General features: G+C 46.2%; 1 protein-coding gene across 1 annotated transcript in view; it reads right to left on the reverse strand.

Moving 5' to 3' along the window:
- Window positions 1-2,329: 2,329 nt before the first annotated feature.
- The window catches only part of STPG4 (sperm-tail PG-rich repeat containing 4), a 46,645-nt gene continuing 35,107 nt past the window's right edge, over window positions 2,330-13,867 (reverse strand). The window contains exons 6-7 of the mRNA XM_045445959.1: window positions 5,871-5,975; window positions 2,330-2,468 (exon numbers count right to left, since the gene is read on the reverse strand). Of these exons, the coding sequence (XP_045301915.1) occupies window positions 2,352-2,468; window positions 5,871-5,975 (222 nt within the window). The 3' untranslated portion in view covers window positions 2,330-2,351. The remainder of the gene's footprint in view (window positions 2,469-5,870; window positions 5,976-13,867) is intronic.

The following is a 13,867-nucleotide window of genomic DNA, read 5'->3' on the forward strand; positions in this document are numbered from 1 at the left end:
ACAGTCATAGGGGCCAAAGGCAAAGCTAAGTGAATGGAAATGAAACACAAGGGTGTCCAGATGGCCCTGCAGAAAGTTCTCCAGTGGTTCTATCTCCAAGTGAAGTCTCCGTAAGCCTCTCCAATCCCCTTCCTGCAGGCTGGTGAAGACATCCTCCCCTTCTTATTCTGAAAGGGTCTTCCTTCTCTTCTAGAATCCAAGGAGCTGTCCTCCATTCCAATTATATGCACATACCACACAAATGGGACCCTCAGCTCTGTCTGCACCAAGGGGCTAGGCCCTCTTGACCACAGCTGAAAGGCCCAGGAGTGAAGCCCTGATCCACACTGGCCAATTGGAGTCTCTCTCCTGGGAACCTGATGTTGGAACCAAGAGGGGCTGCTTACATTCTTTTAGGGTGTTGGCTTAGGAAATGATGTGAGGAGAGCCTGAGGTAGCCACATTAGACCCTATACACGTGAAGAGGCAGTGAAGGTTGGCCTCTCGAGGGAGAAGAAGCAGGCCTGAGAGAGAAGTACTGGGGAGACACAGGGAAGCAGTTCCTGCCAGCCCCTGGTTCATGCTCTTGTCAGAGAGATACTCCTACATACTTACAATCTCCCTTTCCCCTTGCTGGTAGGAAAGGTTCCTTTCACTTTCCACCTGTGAGTCCTAAGACAGATATGACCACCTCTTGCCTCTCTTGCTTTCTAGAACCAACAGCTTTCCCGAGCACCAATGGCAACCTGAGTCACTGCTTCCTCGAGAAAACCCCCTCTGTCATAACAGCCAGCCGTTACTTTCTGACCCCACAGGGGACTTTGACCCACTTGGAGAATAAAATTTGGAACTACCTGCCCTGAGGCCGTCTTCTGATCAAAGTGGGACAGGAGCCACTGCCCCTGAGACACGTCTGATTTTCCAAGTGGCCGTTTTCTGTTCTAAAAGAACACATCACAGGGAGTTTCTTATACAAATGAGAAACTTGAATAAATTCAGTGAGATAATGACCTTCCCTTTCTTCCCTCCAACACCCCTTTTATAAGGGCTTATAAGACTAAAGAAGAGAGGTGGGGGAGGGCAGGTTTCACCTTTTAAAATACAACAAAATATAAGCATTGATATTCGTTTTTATAAGTTCATGTTTTTACTTAAAAAGAGATCCCTTCCATTTGTTAATGATTCTGGAATCTCTCCCACCTTTGAGAGATAACGTGCTGTCATGCATGGGGTATGTCTAGCTGGGGCTCCCTAAGCGGGTCTTCTGGGCATGCGTGACTGCATGTGGCCCTCGCCTTCTGACTGAGCTTCCCCCAACCCCCTCCCACCCTCACAGCACCCTCCACTCTAGTTGGACCAGGCTCCCGCTGTTCCCCTCCAGCAAATATATATTCCTGCCTTTCATCCAAACAAGGTCTTTGCCCCCAACCTTCTTCCCTCTCCTTTCTATCTCAGCCTCCAGGTCCCCTGGGTGGCAGCCAAGCTGTCCTACTGCATGTGGCCACCCTTTGCCACTTGGGGCCATGCTGCCTTATCCCTGCTCTGCCTGCTTGTGGCCTTCACTGTACACCAGGTGCAGTGACTTCACAGCTTCCTGAGACCAGGGCCTGTCTTCCCCCGAGGAACTGCCATCGTGCGAGGGCAGTCCCTGAGCTTCACACACAAGGCAACCAGAAAGAGCCACTTGGCACAGTTTGCAAAGCCTTCCTCGAGCCAGGGGCTACCCCAAACTCCCTTTCTGGCCTTGTCTCCTCTATAACCTTCCCCAAACTCAGTCACATACATGCCTTGTTTGTCTTCCCACTAGGCCCCCACTCCTCAACCCCAGCACACACCTGGTGCAGAGCAGATACTCAAATGTTTTTGTTGATTGAAATCACAAATACTCATTGGGCTGAATCAATATTGCTCTTTACAGGGAGTTGAGAGAAAGAACCACCTGCTGGGATCCTGTCACGCTCAGCTTGCTCTTGGTTGAATGCCAACACTCGAGGAAGCCTCCATGAGCCTGTGAAGTATTACAGCTCTAATCCAGCTCAGACACAGCTGGAGAGCCCACAGCCATGCAGAGCACAGCCTGGGCATATCAGGACCTGTCCGAGCTGCCACAGGAGCAGCCCAGGGGCAGTCTCTAGGAATATACCCTTTGACAATAAGCAGAGTGAGCACACAGTTTGTTATTCAAACCAGGACACTTTTGAGAGTGAACTGGAAACTGCGCTGGAACTATTCCAGATAAGTGGGCAGGATGGTCACCAGGGCAATCAATTATGTTCTGTAGTCAAACCCTCCTAAAGAACAGACAAAACAGAGTTTTCTGAACATAAGAATTTGCTAAACTCAAAGTAGCTTAGGATCACAGAGGCTTTATTTTAAAAGCCAATTGTGTTGTTGAAGAAAAGGCTATGTTCTCGACCCATTTTGGCTATGGTTGGTGCCTGCTTGGGGGATTGTGCTGAAGATGTGTACGCTCCCGGGCCTGGGGTTTTCTGGAAAAAGAACAAAAGACAAGGCTGATGAGAGAGTGACCCCAAAACTCTGGAGCCACCAGAGCCTGGCTGTGAGCTCAGATGTGGCTGGCAAATCCCCACTGGGGAAAACAAGGGCCACACGGGACTGCATGCAGGCCTGGGGCACCCTTGAAGTGGAGTGTCTCCTTGGCATCTGCTCCTATCAGCGGCCACCCCTAGGGCTGCAGAGGTGCAGAGAGAAGGGTGGACAAGCAAGCACTGGCCTAGACCTGCGGGGCCGGCGGGCTCACATCCCACCTGCACCTCAAGGCACATTTTCTATCAGAGGGCACTCCACCCAGACTGCTCCTGTCCCTAGGAAAGCCACTGTCCTCCTCTCTAGTGACCTCAGTCTAGTGGTAAGGGGCTGGAGAAAATGGATTCTGAACCTGGGTGATTGACCTCAAAAGCCCAAACTCATGTTTCTGTACAAAGGTCTATGGACACCAGGGTCGGTGGACCCGAGTGTCCAAAGTTTTGTCAAGGGATCTATGAGTTCTAATTTTTAAAATCATATTTTCATTTGGATAAAATTCTTGAAAAGATTGTTTTGCCAATTATTTAAATGAAGCTTCTCCTCCATGGTGATCAAATGCAAATGAATGTCATGTTCATAGACTAAAATAAAGACTTCGAGGGGCGCCCGGGTGGCTCGGTCGGTTAAGCGTCCGACTTCGGCTCAGGTCATGATCTCGCGGTCCGTGAGTTCGAACCCCGCGTCAGGCTCTGTGCTGACCGCTCAGAGCCTGCAGCCTGTTTCAGATTCTGTGTCTCCCTCTCTCTCTCTGCCCCTCCCCTGTTCATGCTCTGTCTCTCTCTGTCTCAAAAAAAAATAATAATAAAATAAAAGTTAAAAAAAATTAAAAAAAAATAAAATAAAATAAAGACTTCGATTTCTTAGGTCAGCATTTCCCATGCGGTGCGTGTACCTATTCTTGGAGCCCAAAGGAATTTTATCTTGGGTCTGTTGGAGAAGCACCAGTGTCTCTGTGTGTGACTAAGGGAAGGATTTAAAGGCTGGAATTCGAGTCCTAGTCCCACCACCAATGGTTCGGTGTGACCCTGGACCAGGTGCTTCCAGAGCCTCGCCCATCAGATGAGGTAATGAGGCTTGCTGGAGGCCCCCCAGGACAAGACAGCACCACACTAGGCAGGCAGCAAGAGCTCTACACATTAGCTGCCACCACTATTATTATTCTCTCTTACCATGTTCTTGTCATTTCCATCCTTCTTTGCAGTATGTTATCTCTTTAGGAGACAGGGAGGGTGGAAATAGGATTACTCTGAAAGTGGGACAGAGTGGTCAGCCCAGAGTGGATGAAGTCAGCTGCATGCAGAAGCCACTGTAATGACAGGATGTTTCCCCTGCCAAAAGCGGAGGAACAGCCTGAAAATCTAATCAAGTCCTGGCCAGACGTCAAAGGAAGCTGAAGCCTTTATTAGTGCTATTAATGAGGAAGTAACATGCATGTGGAGTCCTGGAGAGCCAGCCCACAGAACAGGAGGTTTGTGGGCCTCGGTCTCACAAGGCCATCCCTCAGGAGGCTACTGGTTGTGGTTCTCAGACCTTGAGAACATCCGGCTCCATCCCCCAGTCCTGATTTCACTGTCACCAAGCAAACTTCTGATTATCCTTGGCTTCTATGAAGAGTTTCCTATGTAGGGAGAAACCCCATAGACAAGTGGCCCCAGACATCAGCCCCCTTGCTGGACACTTGTAAATTAATACTACATCTTCCGGGGGCACCTGGGTGGCTCATTCGGTTAAGCGTCCAACTTGGGCTCAGGTCACGATCTCATGGTTCGTGAATTTGAGCTCCACATTAGGCTCTGTGCTGACAGTGCGGAGCCTGCTTTGGACCCTCTGTCTCCCTCCCTCTCTGCCCCTCCCCAGCTCTCGGGAGGGCTCTCTTTCTTTCAATAATAAACATTAAAAAAAGGGATGCCTGGGTGGCTCAGTTGATTAAGTGTCTGACTTCCCCTCAGGTCATGATCTCACAGTTCTTGAGTTCAAGTCCCACATTGGGCTCTGTGCTGGCAGCTCAGAGCCTGGAGCCTGCTACAGATTCTGAGCCTCCCTTTCTCTCTCCCCCTCCTCTCCCCTCTCTCTCTCAAAAATAAAAATAAACATTAAAAAAAATACATTTTCTGGCTTCTCTATCAGCTTAACTGATAACTGATAGGTTAGCATAACTCCAATTTCCTGATGATGCTCAGCCCTACGAGCTCAGACAAAAATCTGGGTCTGGATCACGGTGATGCCACTAGAGTGTGAGGATCTACAGAAGGTATCCACCACCTCCTGCTGTTAGCCTGTTTTTAATTTCACCAGCAGGGACTCCCCAGTATTCCTCCAGATAAAGACCACACTACCCCCCACCAGACTGGTAGCTCTGGAGCAAGATCCTGAAGACACTGGCCTGGGACACCAACCCTTCCTTGATTCCCCAAGCAGAATTTGAATTTCCGTCTCCACAACCATCTCAAATAAGGCTACATACAAGGAAGTTCTTGAACTTTCAAACTGGGATGCAGATTGGGAATAAGACCATGGGAATTAAAATTATCAGTACTTAAAAAAAAAAATAGCTATCGTTCATAAGTGCCATGTTATGCTTTTGCAATTTTCTTGGTCTTCTCTAGGCCTCTGAGGCTTGGATACTCCCCATATGTACTTTCTTTGTGTCAGTGGACTTGAGCCTCTTCCCTGTCTCTCCTGAGTTCTTGGGGGCAGAATGATTGCTCATGCCTTAATAATAACGTTTCTGGGGGCCGCCTGGGTGGCTCAGTCGGTTGGGCGTCCAACTTCGGCCCAGGTCATGATCTCGCAGTTCGTGGGTTCGAGCCCTGCGTCAGGCTCTATGCTGACAGCTCAGAGCCTGGAGACTGCTTGGGATTCTGTGTCTCCCACTTTCTCTGCCCCTCCCCTGCTCACTCTGTCTCTCAAAAATAAATAAACATTAAAATAATAATAATAATATAATAATAGTAATAATAATGTTTCTGCTCTGAAGCCACACACACAGTCCCAGAAGCCACACACACAAAGAACAGCAGTTCTGGATGGCTGGGGCCAGCCACTGCCTACTGCTTGCCTCAGTTCATTAAACATGTTTTCCCACAGAGCATCCAGGTCAGATCATTGATGGCTAATTACTATGCTGGATGCTGTCGACTGGACCGTAATTCTGCCACAGTCTTTGGATCTGGACGCACTCTGAGCCTGAAACAGGCTGAGGGTTTCCCAGATTTTTGAGCTCTGCCTTAACAAGAAATTGGATACATATACGTATACTAGAATTGTATATAACTATAACCTGGCCCCAATGACCCCCCACCCCAGCCACAAAACCTACAACCATTATCTTTTAGAGTACTTACAGAACGGGTGGACAGGAATCGAGGTACTCTAGACTGAAAACAAGAAGTCACAGAATTTGCTTGAGGTATTTTCAAGTCATAATGACCTGGTCCTGGGCCTTCGTGCTATAGAAGAAAAAACAGAAAGAATGTTTTAGAATTACTAATATGTTATATTTTATCGCTTTACTTGCCTTCCACAAATAAACATATGAATCACTGCGATATGGTAGAAAAATCCCTAGATTGGGGCTTGGAGGATCTCATTAAGGTGTGTCCTGGCACAAGTCATTGTGAAAAGTGGGTGATACCGGCTTCACCTGCTTTACCTGCCTTGTGGATGACTGTGGAGACTAACGATTAAGTGACCTTTGCAAGTGTCCATGTGTCCTGCCCGGGCCCTCCCTCCCCACACTGGCACACCTCCCTCCATACCTTTCCTGACTGGTAATAAGGACTTCCTGCTTTCAGCTGCTAGCTTTATAAAACACCCTTATTCTTTCATACCAATATAATATGTATTATCTCAGTCCAAACAAGTATTCACAGCAGTTCACTGACAGAAGTACAATGCCATAGACATTAACATAAGATGAACACAATTTGTGAAAGACAATCATCCTAATAGAAAAATTAGGAAAAGGCAATTCACAAAGAGGAAATACAATTGTTCAAGTGAGGAAATGGCAGGGGGTGGGGAGAGCTTTAATCTCATTAATAACCAATAAGTTCTAATTAAAACAATGATGTGATTCCTGTTTGGGGGTCTAAAAAATTCACCAAGAAAGAAGAAAGGCAGAGGGGGATAGGAGAGAGGGAAGAAGAAAAGAAAGAAGAAACACCCAAAACTTGCATGGACACTCCTATATGCTTCTGGTGCAAGTGTAAATTTGATTAGCCTTTCTGGAGTGCAATTTGGCAAGACACAAAATGGCTTGAAAACATTTATACCTATCCAGAGGGAGAGAAAGGAGACTGGTTACCATATTGTTGCAGGAATCCAAAGACAAACGAAGAGTCCTGAGCCCAGATATGGCAGGGAAAATGGAAAGAGCCCACACATCGCAGTGGATAAGGTGGACAAGATGTTAACCTCTTACATTTTTTTCTGGCAATTCACTTTTTCTTTTTTCTCTCCCATTTTCAAATACCTGTACTATCTTACAGAAATGAGTCTTTCTGGCATGAAGTCTTGGATCTGTTCCTAAATCATGCAGGGACTAGAAGTGGGTGTGAGTATACATTGGCCAGGAGCTCTTAATTGTCATATGGGTGCCTAGGGGTTCGATGAAGTATTGTGTCTTACACTTCTAAAGTTTTTACAATATGAAGTTAGAGACAATGTATATTTATAATTCAGACCCAGCAATTCCACTTTTAGGAATTCATCCTAAGAAAACAATTGAGAACGTATGCAAGTATTTGGCTACAAAGACATTCACTATAATGTTGTTTCTAAAAATGGAAAGTTGGAAATAAACTAAATGACCAGCGATGTGTGCCTGGCTAAATACGTTGTGATTCTTCCATCCAGCTGTCTAGTGATGAATGTCAAGGACACAAAACCTTCTCTCAAATATTGCTAAGTGCAAATGCAAGCTTAAAAAAAAAAAAATGTACATAAAAACACAGGGAATGGAATGTCCTGACTGGTAATAAGGACTTCCTGCTTTTCTCCAGGTGGCAGCATGTTACGTAAAAAGAATGTTATTTTTCTCATCTGCATTTTCTAATTTTCCCACAATAGACTACTTGAGTGCTCTTGAGGTATGAAAAAAAAATTATATCTAATGTATACATAAATGAACATGAAAAATGGGTAAAGGAAACAAAGATAAGATTAACAATAACTCATGTCTTAGAGTAGAACAGAGAAACGTGGGGTGCCTGGGTGGCTCAGTTGGTTAGGTGTCCAACTCTTGGTTTTGGCTCAGGTCATGATCTCATGGTTTTTGAGTCTGAGCCCCGCATCAGGCTCTGCACTGATGGTACAGAGCCTGCTTGGGATTCTCTCTCTCTCCCTCTTTCTCTGCCCCTTCAGCAAGTGCTCCCTCTCACTCTCAAAATGAATAAATGAACTTAAAAAAAAAAAAAAAAGAACCGAGAAATGTGTCCTGTAAGATCTTTGTTGTAGGTAAGGCTGGGCCACCAATTAGCCCATCCTATTCAGCAGAACAAGTGCCCAAGTGCAGACCCTCCAAGGATTTAGGAGCAAGGCTTTCCCTTGTTCACTCCCATGGGTGGCAGCTGCCATTCCCTTCTTTTTATCCATGAATGGAGTCTGTTATTAACAGTCAAGCACAAGTCTGATAACCAAGGGGCAGATGTGCCTCTAAAATTTTACAACTCATGGCAGAGACATGAGAACAGCAATGTTTTGAAACTGGTGCCTACATGGGACAGAGATCACTACCAGGGTGAGGCTCTCAGTGTGTAGTGACCTCCACACTGCCACTGGAGAAATCTGAGCTGCCATAAAAACCAGAGCATAGAAAGCCAGGGACTCCAACAGGAACAGTCTGTGCCACCTCCGCTTGCTTTGGCCCTAATAAATACAGTACTTTGAAGCCAGAGTGGTAGCTGGGGCAAAAGATGCTAAGTGTGCTACCATTGACTCCATGCTTACAGCAGCCATCTGCAGGATGGCTAAGAAATGCTGCACATGCCCTCTTTTCCCCCAGCCTGATGAGGCTTCCATTTCTAAGCTCCAAATCATGTGCTCTTTGGGAATCCAAGTGCCAGGATTGACAAAGCACTGATGTGTGCCTGTGCCATCCAGCAGCTTCCTATATGGGCATGGTCATCTAAGCCAAAGGGCCTAAAAGTTGGGGAGAAAGAAATGACTGCATGCTATTTGCCCCACGTGTCAAATGGAATCTTTTAAGAGGGAACATTAGGGAAGTGGATACAGGCCCAAGTTCATATTCCAGAAGCCACAGGAATGGTGTTCTAAGTGAAAAGTAATGGTTGGGCCAAGACCCTGCCATGGGTGGGGAGCAGTTCCAGCACAGTCCCCACTTCTGAGGACAGTGTGAGTCAGCAGAGCAGGAATGGAGGGAAGGGGACATGGTCCAGGATGGCTCAGAATGTGGGTTGAGAAAATGGATCCACTTCAACAGGATGGTATTTAAAACAAGAAGAACACTTGAATGGCGCCCTACTCTTCCTTGAGGTTAGAGATGCTGCTCCCTCATTTACTGCAGATCGATGAGCATGACCCAGAGCTTTAATTCACATTATGTGGGACGCATGGGTGAAGGCCAGCACCCAGGTTCATGAAGCAGCACTAAGCAACTCTCACACAGATCAGATGAACTACCTCTTCAACTTTGTTTTTGCCAAGTCCATGGTTTGACAGTTTTGGGTTTCCTGAAGCTACACCTTTCAAAGACCACTGACATTTGGTGTCAAAGGAGAACAGAACTGTCACCTTCCTAGAACCCCAGTACCTGCTGCCAAAATAAACTATAGGAAACCTTTCATAGTTACCCATTCTCCCACTTTGAGGCATGATTACATTTCAACCCTCCTGACAAGATGATATCTTTCTCTTCCCTTTTTTTTTTTTAATTTTTTTTTTCAACGTTTATTTATTTTTTGGGGGACAGAGAGAGACAGAGCATGAATGGGGGAGGGGCAGAGAGAGAGGGAGACACAGAATCGGAAACAGGCTCCAGGCTCTGAGCCATCAGCCCAGAGCCTGACGCGGGGCTCGAACTCACGGACCGCGAGATCGTGACCTGGCTGAAGTCGGACGCTGAACCGACTGCGCCACCCAGGCGCCCCTTTTCTCTTCCCTTTGAAAAAGTAATTGAGTTTCTACTCAAGGGCAACTTTAACCAATGGGAGTTATAGGGATACTATCTTCAACCTTACAGTAGTTTATCCAGGGAGGGATTCCTTTTATCCCAAAAGGTAGTGAGGAGCTCAAATGGTGCTGAGTGAGGACTGAGCTAACTGCCTGGCTTCAAGACTCTACACCAGGCCACGTTGTATCCAGCCTGTGCTAGCTAAGTGTGATCTCAGTGGGCCAAGGGATGGTACCAAGGGCGGCTGCTTTCCATTTACTGTAAAGGGCTCAGAATGGATGGACCCTACTGACTTTTCTGGAGTGCTCCTCGGACTGTCACACCATGAAGAGCTTCCTAATGGGCAGTAACTCTCAGTACCACTATAGGCTTTTGGTAAGCCCTGCCATGCCTCCTCTGAACATATTTCTCTGGGGCTGGGAGAGTGAGACTGGCTAATCTATGCCACACTGCTCTGGAATTAAAAGGTATTATCACTCTGGGGCATGCCAGAGCAGCAAAATTCCAGGTATCTCTGAAAGACTGTGTGAAGGTAAATGAAATTATCCCAAACTAATATGTGTTGAATTGTGATCCTCTCAAAATTCACAAACCCTATAAATTTGTACCATGTTGAACTGGGTTGAACGGTATCCCCCCCCCCCCAAAATTCATAGAACTATGAACCACTAGTACCTCAGAATGTGACCCTCTATGGAAATAGGGTCCTTGAAGATGTAATTATGAGGTCATCAGAATGGGCCTTAAACCTATATGAATGCTATCCTTTATTAAAAGGGGAATTTTGGGCACAGAGACATGGACACCGGTAAAACATACAACAATGAAAGCAGAGACCTACAAACCAAGGTAAGCCAAAGATTGCTGGAACACCACCAGAAGCTAGGAGAGAGGCACAGAACAGATTTTCCCTCACAGCACTCAGAAGGAGCCAACACTGCCACCACCTTGATCTTGGACTTCCTCTAGGACTGGGAGACAATACATTTCTGTTGTTTAAGTCACTCAGCTTGTAGTACTTTGTTATGGCAACCCTAGCAAATGAATATGTAAGTGTTCAGCTCATTTCTTCTTTCACAGTGCACCACACAGTGTGCTGAGAGTTGGGAATACAGTGGTATATGACTGTCTCCCAATATCCATTCTAACCCTTAGTATTAGAACAATTTTTAACTGGTCACATGTCTACCCAGAATAAAGACTAAATTTCCCAGCTTCCCCTGAAGCTACATGTGACCATTAATTTCTAGTTAACAGGACAGAGGTAAGGAAATATGTACAAATTCCAGAGCATCCTTATGGAGAGGGAAGCTTGTCCAGCTTCCCTGCCTTCCTGCCTGCTAACAGGTCCCACTGAGAGTTCTTGGCTCTCTGGGACCATGGAAATGAAGCCATGCTTAGCCAAGAAGCACACAGAAATGTGATACTGCAGAACTGCCCTACCCCAGCCTTAAGCTGTCCACTGCAGGAAATTTACACAAGACAGAAGTAGGTGCTTCTCTCATTTATAATATTGCTGTTGGGGGTCTCAATATTTCTGTTGGCAGCAGAACTCAGTTTTAATTGACAAAATGGACATGTGCCCTCAAAAACAAACATATAGACCAATGGAATAGAATAGAGACCCCAGAATTGGACCCACAAATGTGTGGCCAACTAATCTTTGACAAAGCAGGAAAGAGTATCCAGTGGAAAAAAGACAGTCTCTTTAACAAATGGTGCTGGGAGAACTGGACAGCATTCTTTCATGCAGAAGGATGAAACTGGACCACTTTCTTACACCATATACAAAAATAAACTCAAAAAGGATGAAAGATCTGAATGTGAGACAGGGGGAGAGGGGAAAGTGGGTGATGGGCATGGAGGATGGCACTTATAGGGATGAGCACTGGGTGTTGTATGGAAACCAACTTGACAATCAATTATATTAAAAATAAAAAAAGATGGACATGTGCACTACTCTCATGGGGCTTACATTCTAGCAGGGAATATATGCTGCACAAAAAAATATGACAAGTGTGTGGCATATGACACAAAGGGGCATACAGGATGCTATGGGAGAGCATGTAAGAAGGTAAACTGATCTGGCCTGAGGGGCCTGAAAAACCCTTAAGGAAGCACAAAGGAGCTAGGACCTAAAGAACAAGGAGGGGGTGAAGTCTGCAGGCAAAGAGGCTGGAGAAAGGATCTACACAGAAGCAATAATAGGAAAGGTTAGGGAAAGCCATCCAGTGAGGAAGATGCCATTCATTCTAATTCACTGCATCACAGAAATAAAATAAAATGTGCATACGCTCCTGTGGAAGAAAAATATATATAATATAATATAATATAATATAATATAATATAATATAATATATATAAAATATATCATATATAATGTATCATACACACACACACACACACACACACAAAGTTAGGGACCTGAAATCCAACTTTCTCAAGAGAGTTACCACTTCGGTGTTTTTCACACGTGTACAAACGCTAAGAATGGTTTTACAATTTAACTGCAGATGTAAGATGTTAAATGTCACCCTTGTATTTCCAGTCTCTGCAAGTCATCTGCCGCTGGTTTCCACATTCCAGGGCACCTCTCCAGGTGGCTGTGCAGCAGGCTCCACTGCTGCCCACCGCGAGCTCCCCCAGACCCTCACCACTGCTCATCCCTGCACCATCTATAGCTCATGTACCCACTCTCATCCAATGCTCACAACAGCCTCGCAAGGGAAACGCCATCCCCTCTGTGTAACAGATGAGAACGTGAGGCTGGGTAGGCCTAGAAACTAATGCTTCAGCAGCTTAGTTGTGGGAGCCAGAGCCAGTTTTCACTGCTGTGTTTAGTTCTAAACTATTTGTCTTTAAAATCACAAAGCTAGGACGCACCTGGGTGGCTCAGTCAGTTGAGCGTCTGACTTGTGATTTCTGCTCAGGTCATGATCCCAGGGTCATGGGATTGAGCCCCAGGTCAAGCTCTGTGCTGAGCATGGAGCCTGCTTGAGATTTTCTCTCTCTCTCTCTCTCTCTCTCTCTCTCTCTCTCTCTCTCTTTCTCCCCCTCTGCCCCTCACCCCTGCTCATTCTCTCTAAAATAAAAAATAAAAATAAAATCACAAAGCTAAAGGGGACCTAGAAAGAGCACACAGTCTATTCCCACTGATCCTAGGCACAACTTTCAATGAATCATACTTGAAGAGAGAAAAGGTCAGAAATCAAATTTATGGCCCCAAATGTCTATCTATACACATGTGAAACACAAGTAATAAGCAACATAAACTGAAATTATTTGATGGGGTAGTAAAATTTGGTGACATGGGTATAATAGCTGGAATACATTGCTCAAAAAAGAAAACAGGAGTGCCTGGGTGCCTCAGCTGGTGAAGCATCTGATTCTTGATTTCTGCTCAGGTCATGAGCTCAGAGCTCTGTGTTGACAACATGGAGCCTGCTTGGGATCCTCCCTCTCCCTCTCTCTCTGCCCCACCCCTGCTCAAAAATGAAAGGGAAGGGAAGGGAAGGGAAGGGAAGGGAAGGGAAGGGAAGGGAAGGGAAGGGAAGAGAACAGGTGGCCCCGTAAGGAGAGTAGAATCCTGTGTGGAGACAGGCACAGAGAGAAGCTGGAGTTGCCACTCTGGGAACTCAGGAGGAGGCATGTGGCTGAGTGTATTCAACTCAGGAAATCCTAGAACTCTGTGTTGGTCTACAAGTTCACAGGAAAAGAAGGGAGACATGTTTGCTGTTGAGTACAGCAGAAGCCAAACTACCAGGGCCAAAAGTTATTCACATTTGCGAAATTCAGAACTGACCGCACCTCTGAAGTGTAGCTTGGTACTGTTTATTTCTGCAGAAAGAGAGGAACCGTGACAGTCTAGGTCTCCTGATGGGGGCCATGTGGGCAGGCAACGCAGAGTGATCACAAACCTGCCCACCACAAAAGTGCAACTTTTACAGGAAGACACGTTCCAGGGACCACCAGGCAACTCAGCATTGCTGCAGGTGTTCACTGGCCCATCCTCCCTTTTCTAGATGACCCGGAGGGGGCCCCACCAACATTAGAAATCTAAGGCGGAGGGGAGGGGGTGCCTGGGTAGCTCAGTCAGTTAAGCATCCCCTAATTCGGCTCAGGTCATGATCCCCCAGTTCACCAGCTCGAGCCCTGCATCGGGCTCTGTGCTGACAGATCCAAGCCTGGAGCCTGCTTCGGATTCTGTGT

Source organism: Leopardus geoffroyi, chromosome A3 (genome assembly GCF_018350155.1).
Source record: "Leopardus geoffroyi isolate Oge1 chromosome A3, O.geoffroyi_Oge1_pat1.0, whole genome shotgun sequence".
Classification (NCBI taxonomy): Eukaryota; Metazoa; Chordata; class Mammalia; order Carnivora; family Felidae; genus Leopardus; species Leopardus geoffroyi.